Source organism: Mchenga conophoros, linkage group LG8 (assembly GCF_057382185.1).
Source record: "Mchenga conophoros isolate Kocher_MC1m ecotype Shallow Benthic linkage group LG8, M_conophoros_male_GT1.1, whole genome shotgun sequence".
In the NCBI taxonomy this organism is placed as follows: Eukaryota; Metazoa; Chordata; class Actinopteri; order Cichliformes; family Cichlidae; genus Mchenga; species Mchenga conophoros.
Window position 1 is genome coordinate 362,593 of NC_140533.1, and position 14,757 is coordinate 377,349.

At 42.1% G+C, this 14,757-nt stretch overlaps 2 protein-coding genes across 2 annotated transcripts in view; both read left to right on the top strand.

Moving 5' to 3' along the window:
* Positions 1-32: 32 nt before the first annotated feature.
* LOC146567860 (protein NLRC3-like) lies at positions 33-12,230 on the top strand. The gene is made up of 12 exons (XM_085283527.1): positions 33-364; positions 951-1,059; positions 1,362-1,475; positions 1,915-1,993; positions 2,142-2,364; positions 4,084-5,881; positions 5,984-6,151; positions 7,396-7,569; positions 7,729-7,902; positions 8,028-8,201; positions 9,369-9,415; positions 9,924-12,230. Exons 2-12 carry the CDS (start codon positions 971-973, stop codon positions 10,484-10,486), a joined length of 3,603 nt encoding a protein of 1,200 aa, XP_085139653.1. The 5' UTR covers positions 33-364; positions 951-970; the 3' UTR covers positions 10,487-12,230.
* Positions 12,231-12,615: 385 nt separating this feature from the next.
* LOC146567861 (uncharacterized) overlaps positions 12,616-14,757 on the top strand; it is a 13,087-nt gene continuing 10,945 nt past the window's right edge. The window contains exons 1-2 of the mRNA XM_085283478.1: positions 12,616-13,018; positions 14,224-14,403. The gene's annotated coding sequence lies outside the window, so the exon portion shown is untranslated. The remainder of the gene's footprint in view (positions 13,019-14,223; positions 14,404-14,757) is intronic.

A 14,757-nucleotide genomic window follows, 5' to 3' on the forward strand; every position in this document is an offset into this window, starting at 1 on the left:
CTTCCTCTACACTTCCTGATTCATCCTCCTCCACACTTCCTGATTCATCCTCCTCCAATTGTCTTCCTTAATCAGCTCCTCCGGGAGCCTTTTTCAGCCCCCTTTACTTGTTAGTACGCTTCCATCTGCACATCCTTTCCAAATCTGCCTATCGACAAATGCCCGTCTCTCCTTGCTTTGTAAATAAAATGGCTAAGAATAGATGATTTTGTGGAAATCCACCACTGAAATAATTCTGGTCACATCTCAGTGATCACGTCTCTGCCTCAGGGTGTCACTGCTGAGCTCTCTCCTCATTTCACAACTGAAAACAGTTTCGGTTTCATTTCTACGCAGAGCTGCGGCTCGTTTTTCTGGCTACAAGGTATTTAAAAGTCTTCTTTTACCGAGCACCACTCATAACGTAACAATGTTGAATGTACATTTGAGCTTGTATGTAAAATGTGCAACAGCTGAACAGGTAAGAGGGCAGATACAGTCAGCAGGGAGTGGGCCGAACTGCGGGCCCAGCGTCGTTTCATTGGTTTCATATTTATATAATACATTTCCATCTGCAGTGTTTAATCACATAACATGCTTTGCGCTATCAAGCTATGAGTAATATCGGGCCAATGGCACAGTGTGGAGTATAACAGCTCACAGCATAGGATGCAAATATCTAATGGAAGTAGATGGCGTCCTGCGTATTTGTGCATCTTCATTCTACTGGATATAGTTTATCTGATGTCGGTATGTTTTAATATGACTCTATTTCTGCATGATCAAAGTCGACTTTGATCATGCTCCCGTTCTGTGGGTCCAGGTGAAATACAGAAACTAGCTGCTGCTGAGCTGTGTGAGTGAACAGGTGATGACATGAGCTTGGGCGCTAACTTTATTATCCAGCACAGTGTCGTGTTCGTAACTGAGCTGCCCAGCATTCATGTTGTTGTGTGTGTTCATGTGTTAAGACACTGTGGTCCACTCAGCCATGAGTCAGTGTGGAGACACAGAGGAGGGGGGCACACCATCTAAACATGCCAAGAGCATGGAAGCCTGCCTGGGCAATGAAGCTACGGGGTGAGACAAGAACTTCTTATACGGCATACAAACTAGTACTATTTCATTTTAAAATAATCCTGAGGCAATGCTCTGTGGGGGTCTCCCCCCATGGCAAACACAGTGAGCCATGTTGTAAAGGAAGTGGAGTAACCATGTGGGCTTCACCAAGTTATGTCCCTCTATGTATTTGTTTATCCAAAAAATCAGTTTTTAAAGCAAATGTTTACAAATAGAAAGTAAGTATAATAAAATCATTGACACATAATGACTGGATTTGATATCTTTGAAATTTAATATACAGTATGCTGTTTCCCTACCAGGATGCCGAAGCAGTTAGCAGGCTCTCCTCTGTCCAGCTCTATGTCCATGAAAAGTGACTGGTCTATGGACCCGCCTTTAAATTTCAAAGAAGGGAACCTCTCTGTTGACAAAAGGTAACATTTTGAAAGTCATAAAAGCAATCAGCCCTGCCTCTTTGTTTTCAAAAACATCACTAATGCTGCACCTAAGGGTTAAATGTCCACTCCATCAGGGACTTGTGAGCGTCTCATAGCACACTGCTGTCCTCACTCCTACACTTAGCTGATGTAAACTGTCAGTGTCCCGCCCACTTTACTGTTGTTCTGCATTTCATTTGGCTCAGTTAGTATTTCATTAATCCCACGTACACCTGTAGACACCTGTAGACCCTTTATCGTTACCTACTGGTCCGTGCTGTGCTGAATATGTGCCGATCAGAGGACAGATACCAGAAATAACTGTGTACATATTCAACTTTCAGTTTATTTATGCAGTGATCCATAGTGTTACTGACCATTACTGCATTTAATAATGTTAATTGTGGATGTGTGCACGTGTGCGCTCTCTTCGCAGAGTCAGGCAACAAAAGTCTGAGGTTCATAGCTGTCAGTCTGCTCAGCAGCATCAAACAACGTTGGACTCAGTTTTTATGGTGGGAAAGTCTAAAGCACATTTTCATCACTGTTCTGTTTCTAATTGGCTCAATGACATTCCCCTGACAGAGGAGAATATGTGCACAATGCATAAATAAATACATGCATAAATGCTGAAAGATAATTTCCTATAATATTGTCTTCCAGCTGCTTGAAGAGAACATCATCACTTTTGTGAAGAATGAGCTTAAAAGGTTTCAGAGGATTCTGCAGCGTTCCACCTGCCCAGAGAAGGACAGCGAGGATGAGGATGTGTTAGCTTCTAAGGCTGAAGAGCAGACATGGAGCACCAGGGAGGCTTTTGTGAAGATCACACTGGACTTTCTGAGGGGGCTGAACCAGGAGGAGCTGGCTGTCTGTTTGCAGAGCAGTAAGGGCACTCCCACTGATGCAAAGTAGGGCTGGGCGATATGGCCTAAAATCCATATCGCAGTATAGGTTGAAGCATGTGCGGTAACGATATATATCACAATTTATTTTCTTCTGTATACCGTATTTTCCGCACTATAAGGCGCACTTAAAGTCCGTAAATTTTCTCAAAAATCAACAGTGTGCCTTACAATCCAGTGCGTCTCATGTATGAATTCTGGTTGTGCTCACTGACCTCAAACCGATTTCATGTGCTACACGGCGCTCAAAAATCTGTCAAAAATGTTGTAGTACGACTTTGGTAAGCTACGAAGCCGCACTGCTTGATGGATTGTTGGAGCATTACGGCTACTGTAGTCAGGAGCCTCGCAGAGTAATCTGGGTCCTAAACTCCGTCCACTTTAGGTCCCAAAGTCAAACAAACACTGCAGCATCACTGAGAGTTAAAAACTGTCTAAATTATTTCACCTTTAATAAAATGATCAGTGTTGCTGCTTTACCAGGTGTAACAATTAAGTTTAACATCCAGGCATCCATGAAAACAGAATTTATTAAATTCAACAGCGTTAGAAGTTAGCAGGAAGTTAGCTCGCTAGCTTCCACCTAAACATGCAGTGATGTTTGTAGGGTTACTGAAGTTGGGCTAGCTGGTATATAATGATGTGCTACGTGATTGCTAGCGACACAGCTATGTTAGCATATATAGCAGATATATATATATATAAACACAGTGAAGCTGGAGGATGAACGCTAACTTTTTTCCAATCGATAAAAGTTAACATGAGGGTTCCCGATGGTTAGGGACAAATGCAATCGCATGGCAGGATGCTCTAAATGGACCAAACTTCAGTCAGGAGAACAACTGAGATAATCCATCCACAATACGAGGTTAGTCATTAATATACTGCAACAACATGGGAATAGAGCAGCTGCCAGAGAATTCAGCATTAATGAATCAATGGTACAGAAGTGGAGGAAGCACAGTTTTTGGCTTTCCTCATATTCCAAAAGTGCTTCATCTCTTCACTATTACTGTCGCTGGCATAATTTGCAGATGATTTTTCTTGCAGCTGCTGCAATGCTTTTGACCAAAACAGGCACTTGATGACATCATCAGCATGCACTATCGCAGTAGAGCGGTATAGTCAAAATCCCTACCGTTGGTCAAATTCATATTGTTTCTACCATATACTGTTTATACCGCCCACCCCTAATGCAAAGCCTCAGTCTGTTGTGGGTGCACGTAGTCGTGTACAACGACTGGGATATGACACTATAACCCAGTGATTTCTCTGCGGCTAACGTACTATTTAATGAGTCTAAAAATAAGAAATCATCCACACGGTTAGTCATTGTCTGTACAAACATTACAAGTATATTTAAAAGTACTTGATGAGTCAATGTGACCTTTATTTCACAAAGCAAGTCATTAAGAAACGATTCTTGTTGTGATTTGGCACTGTATAGGTAAAACTGAATTGAATTAATTCCGCAGTGGAGGCATTGCTGAGCAACTTGGGCTTCTTATTTTGCCCAGTGATATTTGGCATACAGACTGAAGCAGCCAGCCCAAGAGAAGCACAGAGAAGCACACAGCTGTCGTGGTTATCAAACAGATTATATTTTATCCTCTGCTAGAAAAGCCTCATATTTTAAATTTTGACCAGCTGTTCATTGTTCTGAAATTTTAACACCATCTCATTTGTTTTTTGTCCAACAGGAGTGGGTGCATCCATTTGCCAGGATAAACTCAAATTAAATCTTAGAAGGAAGTTCCAGCATTTGTTTGAGGGAATTACTAAAGTAGGAAACCCAACACCTCTCAATCAGATCTACACAGAGCTGTACATCACAGAGGGAGGGACCGGAGAGGTCAGTGACGAACATGAGGTCAGACAGATCGAAACAGCATCTAGACGACGTGCGAGGTTAGAAAAGACAATCGCCTGTAAAGACATATTTCAGCCGCTGCTGGGAAGAGATCAACCAGTCAGAACAGTGCTGACAAAGGGAGTGGCTGGTATTGGGAAAACGATATTAACACAAAAGTTCACTCTAGACTGGGCAGAAGGCAAAAACAACCAAGATATCCAGTTTACATTTCCATTCACTTTCAGGGAGCTAAATGGATTAAAGGAGGAAAAGTTCAGCTTGGTAGAACTCGTTCATCTCTTCTTCTCTGAAACAAAGGATGCAGAATTTTGCAGATTTGAAGACTTCCAGGTTGTGTTTATCTTTGACGGTTTAGATGAGTGTCGCCTTCCTCTGGACTTTCAAAATAATAAGATCCTAACTGATGTCACAGAGTCCACCTCAGTGGATGCACTGCTGACAAACCTTATCAGAGGAAAACTCCTTCCATCTGCTCGACTCTGGATAACCACGCGGCCTGCAATGGCCAGTCATATTGATCCTAAATGTGTTGACGTAATAACAGAAATCAGAGGGTTCACTGACTCGAAGAAGGAGGAGTACTTCAGGAAGAGTTTCAGGAATGAAAAGCAGGCCAGCAGGATCATTTCCCACATTAAAGCATCACAAAGCCTCCACATCATGTGCCACATCCCAGTCTTCTGCTGGATCACTGCTACGGTTCTGGAGGATGTGCTGAAAACCAAGAAGGGAGGAGAGCTGCCCAAGAACTTGACAGAGCTGTACATCCACTTCCTGGTGGTTCAGGCCAAAATGAAAAAGGTCAAGTATGATGGAGGAGCTGAGACAGATCCACACTGGAGTCCAGAGAGCAGGAAGATGATTGAATCTCTGGGAAAACTGGCTTTTGATCAGCTGCAGAAAGGAAACCTGATCTTCTATGAATCAGACCTGACAGAGTGTGGCATTGATATCAGAGCAGCCTCAGTGTACTCAGGAGTGTTCACACAGATCTTTAAAGAGGAGCGAGGACTGTACCAGGACAAGGTGTTCTGCTTCGTCCATTTGAGTGTTCAGGAGTTTCTGGCTGCTCTTCACGTCCATCTGACCTTCATCAACTCTGGAATCAACCTGCTGGAAGAGGAGCAAACAACCACTCAGATGTCAAAGCCTAATCAATATGAACTGAAACTCTTCTACCAGAGTGCCGTGGAACAGGCCTTACAAAGTCCAAATGGTTACTTGGACTTGTTTCTACGTTTCCTTTTGGGTTTGTCACTGCAGTCCAATCAGACTCTCCTACAAGGACTACTCAAAGAGACAGGCGTAAACTCACAGATAAACCAGGAAGTAGCCAAGTACATCAGGGAGAACATTGGGGAGAATCTGTCCCCAGAGAGAAGCATTAACCTGTTCCACTGTCTGAATGAGCTGAACGACCACTCTCTAGTGGAAAGGATCCAACAGTCGTTGACATCAGGAAATCTTTTCACGGTTAAACTATCCCCTGCTCAGTGGTCTGCTTTGGTCTTCATCTTACTGTCTTCAGAAAAAGATTTGAATGAGTTTGACCTGAGGAAGTACTCTGCTTCTGAAGAAGGTCTTATGTGGCTGCTGCCAGTGGTCAAAGCTTCCAGTAAATCTCTGTATGTTCATGCACGACCAGATAAGTCACTGTCACTTTAAATACTGTAAAGAAAGAGAAAAAATGATTAACTTCCTACTTGTTTTTTTCCTTACCCCATCAGGATGATTGGATGTAACCTTTTGAGCAGAAGCTGTAAAGCACTGTCCTCTGTTCTTAGCAAGTCCTCTAGTTTAAAAGAGCTGGACCTGAGTTACAACAACCTGCATGATTCAGGCATAAGGACAATGTTTGCAGATCTGGAGAAAAACTTTAAACTTGAGGTTCTCAGGTTGGTTTCAGAATTTTTACACTAAAATTGTATTATTTAAATATATAGGTTAGAAAATGAAACAGGGAAAGTCAGGAAACTGTTAATCTCCATAAGTTCATATGTGTATTTTCATACTTACCATTAATTTTTAGTGTGATGGCTGCACACTGAGACTCTTAAACTTTCAGCTGGATCCATTTAAACATTAAAGGCCACTCTGTGCTTTCAGGTCTAAACTTGGCCCCATAATCTAATAATGGCCAGATCAAAGTAAAAGCTTTACTCAGTGAATATTCTTGGTGCTAAATAGCATACAAATAGACTGATGATTATTTCTAATCCACGTTCTTTTGCTGCAGTTCGCACAATTTACAGGTCACACAGACAGACAGACAGACAGCCCAATAGATAGATTGATAGCTTGATAGATTATCTTAGGAAGAAGAAAAACATAGATCTTATTTTTTCTTAAAAGAACCACTGTATTACAGCAACCAAAAAACGTGATTCAATAAATCAAAATCTAAATTTTATATAATAAGAAGAATTCATTTCTGAAAAAACAAACAACAACCCCAAACAAACGCTGAATTACAGGTTTAATGTGGGTTCTTTACCTTTAACAGAAAAACACAGTAAATGGGGACATCAAGAGCTCAGAATAATCAATACTTAAATGTAATTGTATTTAATTAAATATAATTAAAGTATACATCTCAACAGGAACACTGAAATGAGGGGACTTCAGTTAATAAAATCAAATAGTGTTAAAAAAATGGCTAGATTCCCTGTTAGTGGTTTTAAAATAAATGGAGGCTGTGCTCTTCAAGATCATGTCCCTTAAAGGTCCGATGGTGTAATGTCCAAATACCTCGGAACAATTATAGATTCCAAACTGAACTTTGAAACAAACTGAGAAGCTTAGTCATGTTTCACAACGCTGTCTTATTTCCACCTTAATAAACCATGATGATTTCATTTAACATGATTTTAAATCAAATTGTGAAACAGAGGAGGCATTTTTGGTTTTATTTATTTCTTCATTATGCAATATTATGCTTTTCTGTTATCTCTGTTTGTATTGAAAATGTATAGTGTCGATGAATGACACCATAGTAACCTGAACCTACCCCTGAATGAATAAATCTATATTCAAATATTTTTCAATAATTCTCATTAGTACGAGCTGAAATTTGTTTTGTTTTTTTTCTGTATTTTTTTTATTCCACATTTCTGATGAATGCTCAATATTATGTCTTCAGGCTAAATGGCTGCGAGCTTTCATGGAGAAGCTGTAAAACTCTCTCCAGAGTTCTCAGCAGTCAGTCCTCTACTCTGGAAGTGCTGGATCTAAATAATAATGAGTTGACGGATTTAGCAGTCACGTATCTCTTCACGCCACTTGAGAGTCAACTGTGTACACTGAAGATTGTCAGGTAAGAGCTTTTCAACAACATGTGACAACATTCATATTCAAATCAGCACTTCTGAACCTGTGGTGCCTAACATTCAGAATCTGAAGGGTCTAGTTTGTCCTGAAAATTCTATTTTGCTGGATTTCTTATAAATTTTACTGAATTCTTTTTTTTCTTCAGGCTGGGTGGCTGTAGCCTGTCGAATGAAAGCTGTGAAGCTCTTGCTTCAGTCCTCAGTTGCCAGTCATTCAGTATGATAGAGCTGGACCTGAACAATAATGACCTGCAGGACTCAGGAGTGGCGCTGCTGTCTTGTGGATTGAAGAGTCCTCAGTGCAAACTTGAAACTCTCAGGTTAGATAAGAATATGCTTTTGTTTTTTGTTATTTCAAGTTTTTTAATGTTGTCATATCACACATTTTCTACAGTTAATGCAAAATTTCAAACAGATAAACCCAATGATGTTGAAATGTTTACAGCTTGTCAGGTTGTCTGATAACAAAGAAGGGTTGTGCTTCGTTGAGCTCAGCACTGAGTTCAAACCCTTCTCATCTAAGAAAGCTGGATCTGAGTTATAATCACCCAGGACCCACAGGAGTGACGCTCTTCTCTGCTGCACTGCAGGATCCACACTGCAGATTGGACTCTCTAAGGTAGGAAGACAGGTGCTCGTAACCTTATTCAAATTAAGACTTCAGAAACCAACCTATGGATACTACAAGCAACCTGTCAGTCACATGTAAAAACATTTTTGGTTACCCTAACTGGAGCAAGAGTGTACAAAACAAACATCATGTTCTATTTAATACAAGTGACTGAGGCTATAAACCCATCAGAAAAGTCTTTACCAAGGTCAAACAATACCATAGCCACCCACTCAATCCAGTTCAGTTCAACTTTATTTACGTAACCCCAAATCACAACAACAGTTGTCTCAAAGCGCTTCATATTGTAAGGTGAACACCCTACAAAAATCAACAAACAAACCCTTATTGGCAAGCACTTGGCAACAGTGGGAAGGAAAAACTTTAACTTTAACAGGAAGAAACCTTCAGCAGAAGCAGGCTCGGGGGAGGCGGGGCCATCTGTTGGGGTGAGGGGAGGGAGACAGGACAAAGACGCGCTGTGGAAGAGAGCCAGAGATGAATCATAACTAACCATTAAATGCAGAGAGGTGTATAAACATTTAGAGATTTGGAAGAGGGGAGTGAAGAAGCCCACGGAGGCCTCGGCCCATTGCACTGTAACTAAGGGAGAGTTCGGAGTCACCTGATCCAGCCATTAGTTTATGCTTTAGCAAAAATGAAAGTTTGAACCTTAATCTTCAAAGTCGAGAGGTTGTCTCTCTCTCCCAAATCCACAATTCGTTCCACAGAAGAGGGGCCTGAAAACTGAAGGCTCTGCCTCCCATTCTACTTTTAAATACTCTAGGAACAACAAGTAGGCCTGCAGAGCGAGAGCCAAGTGCTCTAATAGGGTGATATGGTACTACAAGGTCATTAAGATAAGATGGGGCCTGATTATTTAAGACCTTGTATGTGAGGAGCAGGATTTTGAATTCTGGATTTAACAGGAAGCCATTTTGGATTAGCTGAAGGCTTTTCAGGGAGTTTTTAGGACTTCCTGATAATAATGAATTACAGTCGTCCAGCCTGGAAGTAATAAATCAGATTTTTTTAGAGGACAGAATACTGTTCTGAGATGCAAATTTTTAGCTAGTCAAGCACATCGTGTCTTGCTTATCCTCCAAACTCAGCTAAACAAAACCAACGAATGTATGAAAACATTTTCATGTCTCTTTGTTTGAATTATTATTCCAGGCTGGACAGCTGCGGAGCTCAACGATTGAAACCAGGACTGAGGAAATGTAAGTGTTTTTAGCTTGATTAATGAAGCTAAAATGAGCATATATATATATATATATATACACACACCGAGTGTCATTCATCTAAAGAAAAGACAGATCTATGACCTGGACTTTGTGAAGGTTTAAATACATTTATGATCAAACTTGATTATGTAGAGTTTGTATCATTTCTTTGATGCCTACCAAATGTCTTTGAACTCTGTTAGCTCACAGTTAAAAGATTTGTTTCATGTTTTAGCACCGATGTGTTGTTATCACATTTCTTAATATTAAGTTGGCAAAAAGATTTTACCTTTTAAGATTTTATGCCTTAAACTTGCTGACTTGCAGTACATTTACTAATTGTTTATCTGAAGCTGTAGTATAAAATAATTTGATATAACAATGGATTAATTTGCTCTGGGTCATGTGATCTGCGTGGTGATGCAGTCATGTGATGTGACTGGCATCAGTGCTTGGCTCTGTGGACGGTTCTGACGGTTCTGTTTTCATTTTGATCTGCCGTCAGACGCCTGTGAACTCAAAATGGACCCGAACACAGTACACAGGAACCTTTACCTGACAGAAAACAACATTGTGACAGATGACGACGAGGAATGGCTGTATCCAGATCACTCTGAGAGGTTTGAGTGCTGGTACCAGCTGATGTGTACACGTGGCCTGACTGGTCACTGTTACTGGGAGGTGGACTGGAGTGGGCTGGTATCTATAGGAGTGACTTACAGAGGGATTAAAAGGAGTGGTGATGGTATTGACAGTCGTATTGGTGGGAACAACATCTCCTGGAGTCTGGACTGTTCTGCTGACAATTATTCTGCATGGCATAATAACTCAGTCCGGATCATAGATAGCCCTGCTCCCTCCACTGAAACGAACAGAGTGGGAGTGTATTTGGACTGGTCTGCTGGCACTGTATCCTTCTACAGAATCATTTTTGATACACCAACACACATCCACACGTTCCACTGCAGCTTCACCGAACCTCTTTATCCTATCTTCAGGATACGGTCAGAGTTCACCTATGGTGTTTACAACTCTGTGTCTCTATGTCAGATGGATGCAGAAGACTAGAGACAAACTGCTTTCCTTACACGTTTATTTGAAGCATTTTATAATTTGAAGATAACTGACAAACATGGACTATAATGGACTATAACAGACACAAAGTTTTACATCTTGGTTTGGCAGCTGCAAGTCCTGTAAGAAGCAACAACTGAATAGCATTGTTAAGACTGCCAGGAGGATTGTTGGTGCCCCTCTCTCGCCTCTGGAGGAGATCTACAAACAGGGCCGCATACACAGAGCTATCTCCATCATCAGAGACCCCCACCACCCGTCTCATGGCCTGTTCTTCCTCCTGCCGTCTGGCAAGAGGTACAGGAGCATCAGCTGCAGAACCACCAGGATGCTGGAAGGCTTCTTTGCACAAGCTGTGAGACTGATAAATGGACTGTGCCCCCTCCCCATCCACTCAGCTACTCACACAGCTACACTGTAAGATCCACAATCGGACTGTGATGCCCCCTATCTGCACACACACACACACACACACACACACACACACACACACACACACACAATATACTCCCCAGATACACACACTACTTACTTTAACAACCCCCTTCTGTGAAAGGGCTGCTGCTACCTGTATGAGTGTGACTGTTTAGACTTGTGTTTGTTTTAGAATTTAGATTTTATGTTCTTTATCCCCATTTATTGTTACGATTTTTTACTGCTCTTTTTAAAACTTTTTCTTTTTTAAATTGTATTGACTATTGCACTGTAGAGGCTGGTGAGAAACAGTATTTCAGCCTGGGTAACACCAATGACAATAAACGTGAAACTAATAGACTATAAAGATGGAAAATTAAGGAGAAGAGCATTACAGGACATCCAGGCCTTTATACGTTTAATACATGCCTGTATTGCTGTTTGTATCACTTGGCTTCATGTATAAATAAAGAGAAGGGTATTATCGGCACTGTTTTCAATGACACAGCCTAAGGGAATCATGTATGCTATAAAAACTGTTGGTCGCAGCAGAGAACCTAGTGAAACTTCACACCAACTCTTTTGAAGAAGAGGACTCCCTATTTACTTGAATAAACTGTAAATTATCAGATCGTTATGATTCACTCATGTGTAGCTTAAATGCTGAAATAAATCTGTCTTGGACCATTGTCAGAGCTGTTTGTTGCTGTACGTCTTATTTGCTAAATGCAACAAAATATGGTATTACTCTAATGACATGGCAAAATTAAAATACTAAATAATCATTTTTAAAAATCCATTGCAGAGAAGTTACATTTGGTCAAAGATTTAAATTATTTCCACTTATTAGTGATACTGAAGGACCCGTCCCATCCTGGCAACAAACTGTTCCAACTTCTGCAATCTGGTAGAAGGTTCCGCATCTTCCGGGCAAGGACAGAGAGACTCAAGAGGAGCTTCTATCCCCAAGCCATCCGTGCCCTAAACACACACACCCGCCCTCTCACATCATCTATAATTGACTGAGACAGGACTCTTCCAGACACTAAACCAAGGCACAATGTACATTTCAATTCCTTTAATTTTAAATATGTTTATATTGTCTATCCTGTAAAATAGTCAGATGTCTATTCATATTAATGTACAGAATTCACCTGCTTGCTGCTACTACTGCACATTCACCCAGTGTATATACTATATGTGTATGTATATGTATATATATATATATAATGTTCTTCCTCTACACCCCCCCACCAATTTTTGCACATGTCGAGGAGCGTGTCAGGCTACATTTCACTGTGTGTTATACTTGTATAACTATGCATGTGACAAATAATAAAGAACCTTGAACCTTGAACCTTACAGTGAAGGCTGTTTCATCTCATTGTAAGGCTTAAGAACGTGACACATCAGCTTATTGATATTTCTAATAAATAGACATTATTTTGGTAGGTCGCTGACCCCTGCTGTCTCAGTCTGCTTTGCCACTGATGCAGTGGACAAACATGACAGGCAGGGGGCGCTGAGGTAGAACTTGAAACATTTTAACAACAATAAAAAGATGCACATTTAACACGATCATTTCAAACCATGTGACATTCAAACGGTGATTGGTTACATTCAAAGGTTGGAATTTACCTTTAAAACAAGGAAATAAAACTAAGGTTACAACGTCATCAAAGCTGTGCGTTACAGAGCTGATTCAGTCACAGTCCTCATGTTTTATTTCCTGTTGAAATGAAGTCAGAGCAGACAAACACGGGCTGATCCCGACATCGACGACAAACTGCTCGTCGTATTCATTATTTTGAAAGGTTTGACCGGAACAGCCTTCTTGACCGTGGTTAACCCGGTGCGGGTCTGACGTGAGTGCGTCGTTTGTGGAGTGTTTGGCTAACCCTCACTCGGGGCACAGAGTGTAACTCTGCCGGTGGAGGGGGCTTTTTCTACCGTCAGGCTAGCCGAGAGCCGTCGGAGCGGAGGCACACCGGGGAAAGACGACGAGACGGGTCCAGGTGCTGTTTACCGTCCAACAAACCCGGGATCGTTTGTGTTGCAGTGGCGCTTTCCTGGTGTTTCCTGTGGTAAACGCGTGTGCTCTGATGTTTCACGGTAAGTTGGTGCGAAGCCCCGGTGCCTGTGCTCCTCCACCATGCCAGACTCCACTTTAAAATCTTCCCATTTAAGGAGCGCTTGTTGTAGCACAAGAAGTTCACGCGCGTGGCGCAGGAGACACGAAAGTCTGCCTGTTTACGGCTCTTCTCGGATGTTCCCAGTGGTTCGCAGCTGGAGGGGTTTATTCGCCGAGCTAACACTGAACGACTTCTTTACTGAGCACGTTTACAGACGGACGACGTCCGTGGCTGGTTTGTGACACAAGGATCACAGCAGGCGTGAAAGGCAGGGTTTGCATGTAGGTGCTGAGCTCTGCTGTGATGTGTGGTTTGGACAAAGAGACTGAAGATGCTCACGTTTTCACTGGGCGTGATGGACAGGGTTGGAGGCAGAGAGGGTTTGGACATGTGCAGTGGAGGGACACCGAGCTGCTGGTGACTCTTACAGAGAACAGCAGAAAGAAGACAACGGGGTACAATGACTGAATGCACTGACATTGAAATATGCAAACATAATGGCTTTATTCAGCACAGCTTCAGTAATGTTTAGCTGTGGGCTTTGGGGAGGCCAGTCCCTGACTGATTTATATCCAGGGTTGGTTTTGCTGCACAGTCCAAACATGAAGGTGCTTCGATCATTTGGTGACTCTAGATCACCCTGAGGTGGATCAGTGGAAGATGATGGATGAAAAAATGATTTATTAGTTTTGTCTGACCATCTTCCCTCTGAATGTCCCATTTAACACTATTATAAAAGAAAACCATCAAAAGGAGCCAGTCTTCACATTAGAAGGCCAAGTCCTCTCCATCTGTGCTGGGGAATTTCATGTTGTTGTGGACGGTCGTCAGTTCTGTTGTCCCAAGGTGCTTTATAGAGTAAGATAGAGGGAACCCCGGTCCCTTGTGACTTGGTGACAGTGGGATAAAAGACGTCCCCTTTATCAGGTCGGTCTCTGGTGGAAGCAGGCTCGGTGCCGTCTGCCACAGCAGGCTGGAGAAGTAAAGAGAAGACGTGAGCAACGCTGAAAGGTGTTCCTCTGTACTGAAAGGGTTTTGGGATACAGTTGTTGCTTTGCTGTCTGCACACACATGCTGTATATTATTGTCTGAAGAGCAGCTGCTGCTGAGTACAGCAGTCTGTGTGCAGATCAGATCATGCACTCTGATTTTGTTGGTAAATGCTGGATTGCCCTCACTCTGTAGGACTGCAGTCGAACTGCTTCAGATGGGGGCTGGCAGCAAATCCCGTTCACCATTTTGCAACTAAGTGAGTCCCTTTGCATGGAGGAGAATCCAGTAGTGGAAACAGATGTGCGCATTCATTGGAGAACCAGGCGAGCTCAATCCAGCTGTGAAATGGAGGATTAAAAGGCAAAGCACTTAGTAAGTCCTTCACACAGAAAATATCATATAAAATATAGAAAGTGACACGTGCAAAAGTAATGTCCTGTTTTAATGAAGGGGCATGGCAGAGACGTGTGGCTGTGCAAGCATTTTAGGCATTCAAACGGAGGGAAGCGTCTCTGCAGCAGTGACAAAGTCCTGGTCTGGGGCTCAGGTGGACCTGCATTCAAAACAGGTGGAAAAGACTGCATCAGGAACACTTTGGAAAACAGCAACCGCAGCTGCCCCCACTCACGTACGACGGGATGAAGTGAAGCAGAGAACGGTCCTGTGCTCTGACTCTCTGGCTTAAAGAGGAGAAGTGGCGATCGTGGCTCAAGAGTTGGGAGTTCG

What these genes read in the sequence shown, in the direction of transcription:
- LOC146567860 (XM_085283527.1), top strand. Translation starts at nt 971, where the DNA reads ATGAGTCAGTGTGGAGACACAGAGGAGGGGGGCACACCATCTAAACAT. An exon ending in AACCTCTCTGTTGACAAAAG is followed by an intron (nt 1,476 to 1,914) that starts GTAACATTTTGA and finishes CTCTCTTCGCAG; the next exon opens with AGTCAGGCAACAAAAGTCTG. An exon ending in GAAACCAGGACTGAGGAAAT is followed by an intron (nt 9,416 to 9,923) that starts GTAAGTGTTTTT and finishes ATCTGCCGTCAG; the next exon opens with ACGCCTGTGAACTCAAAATG.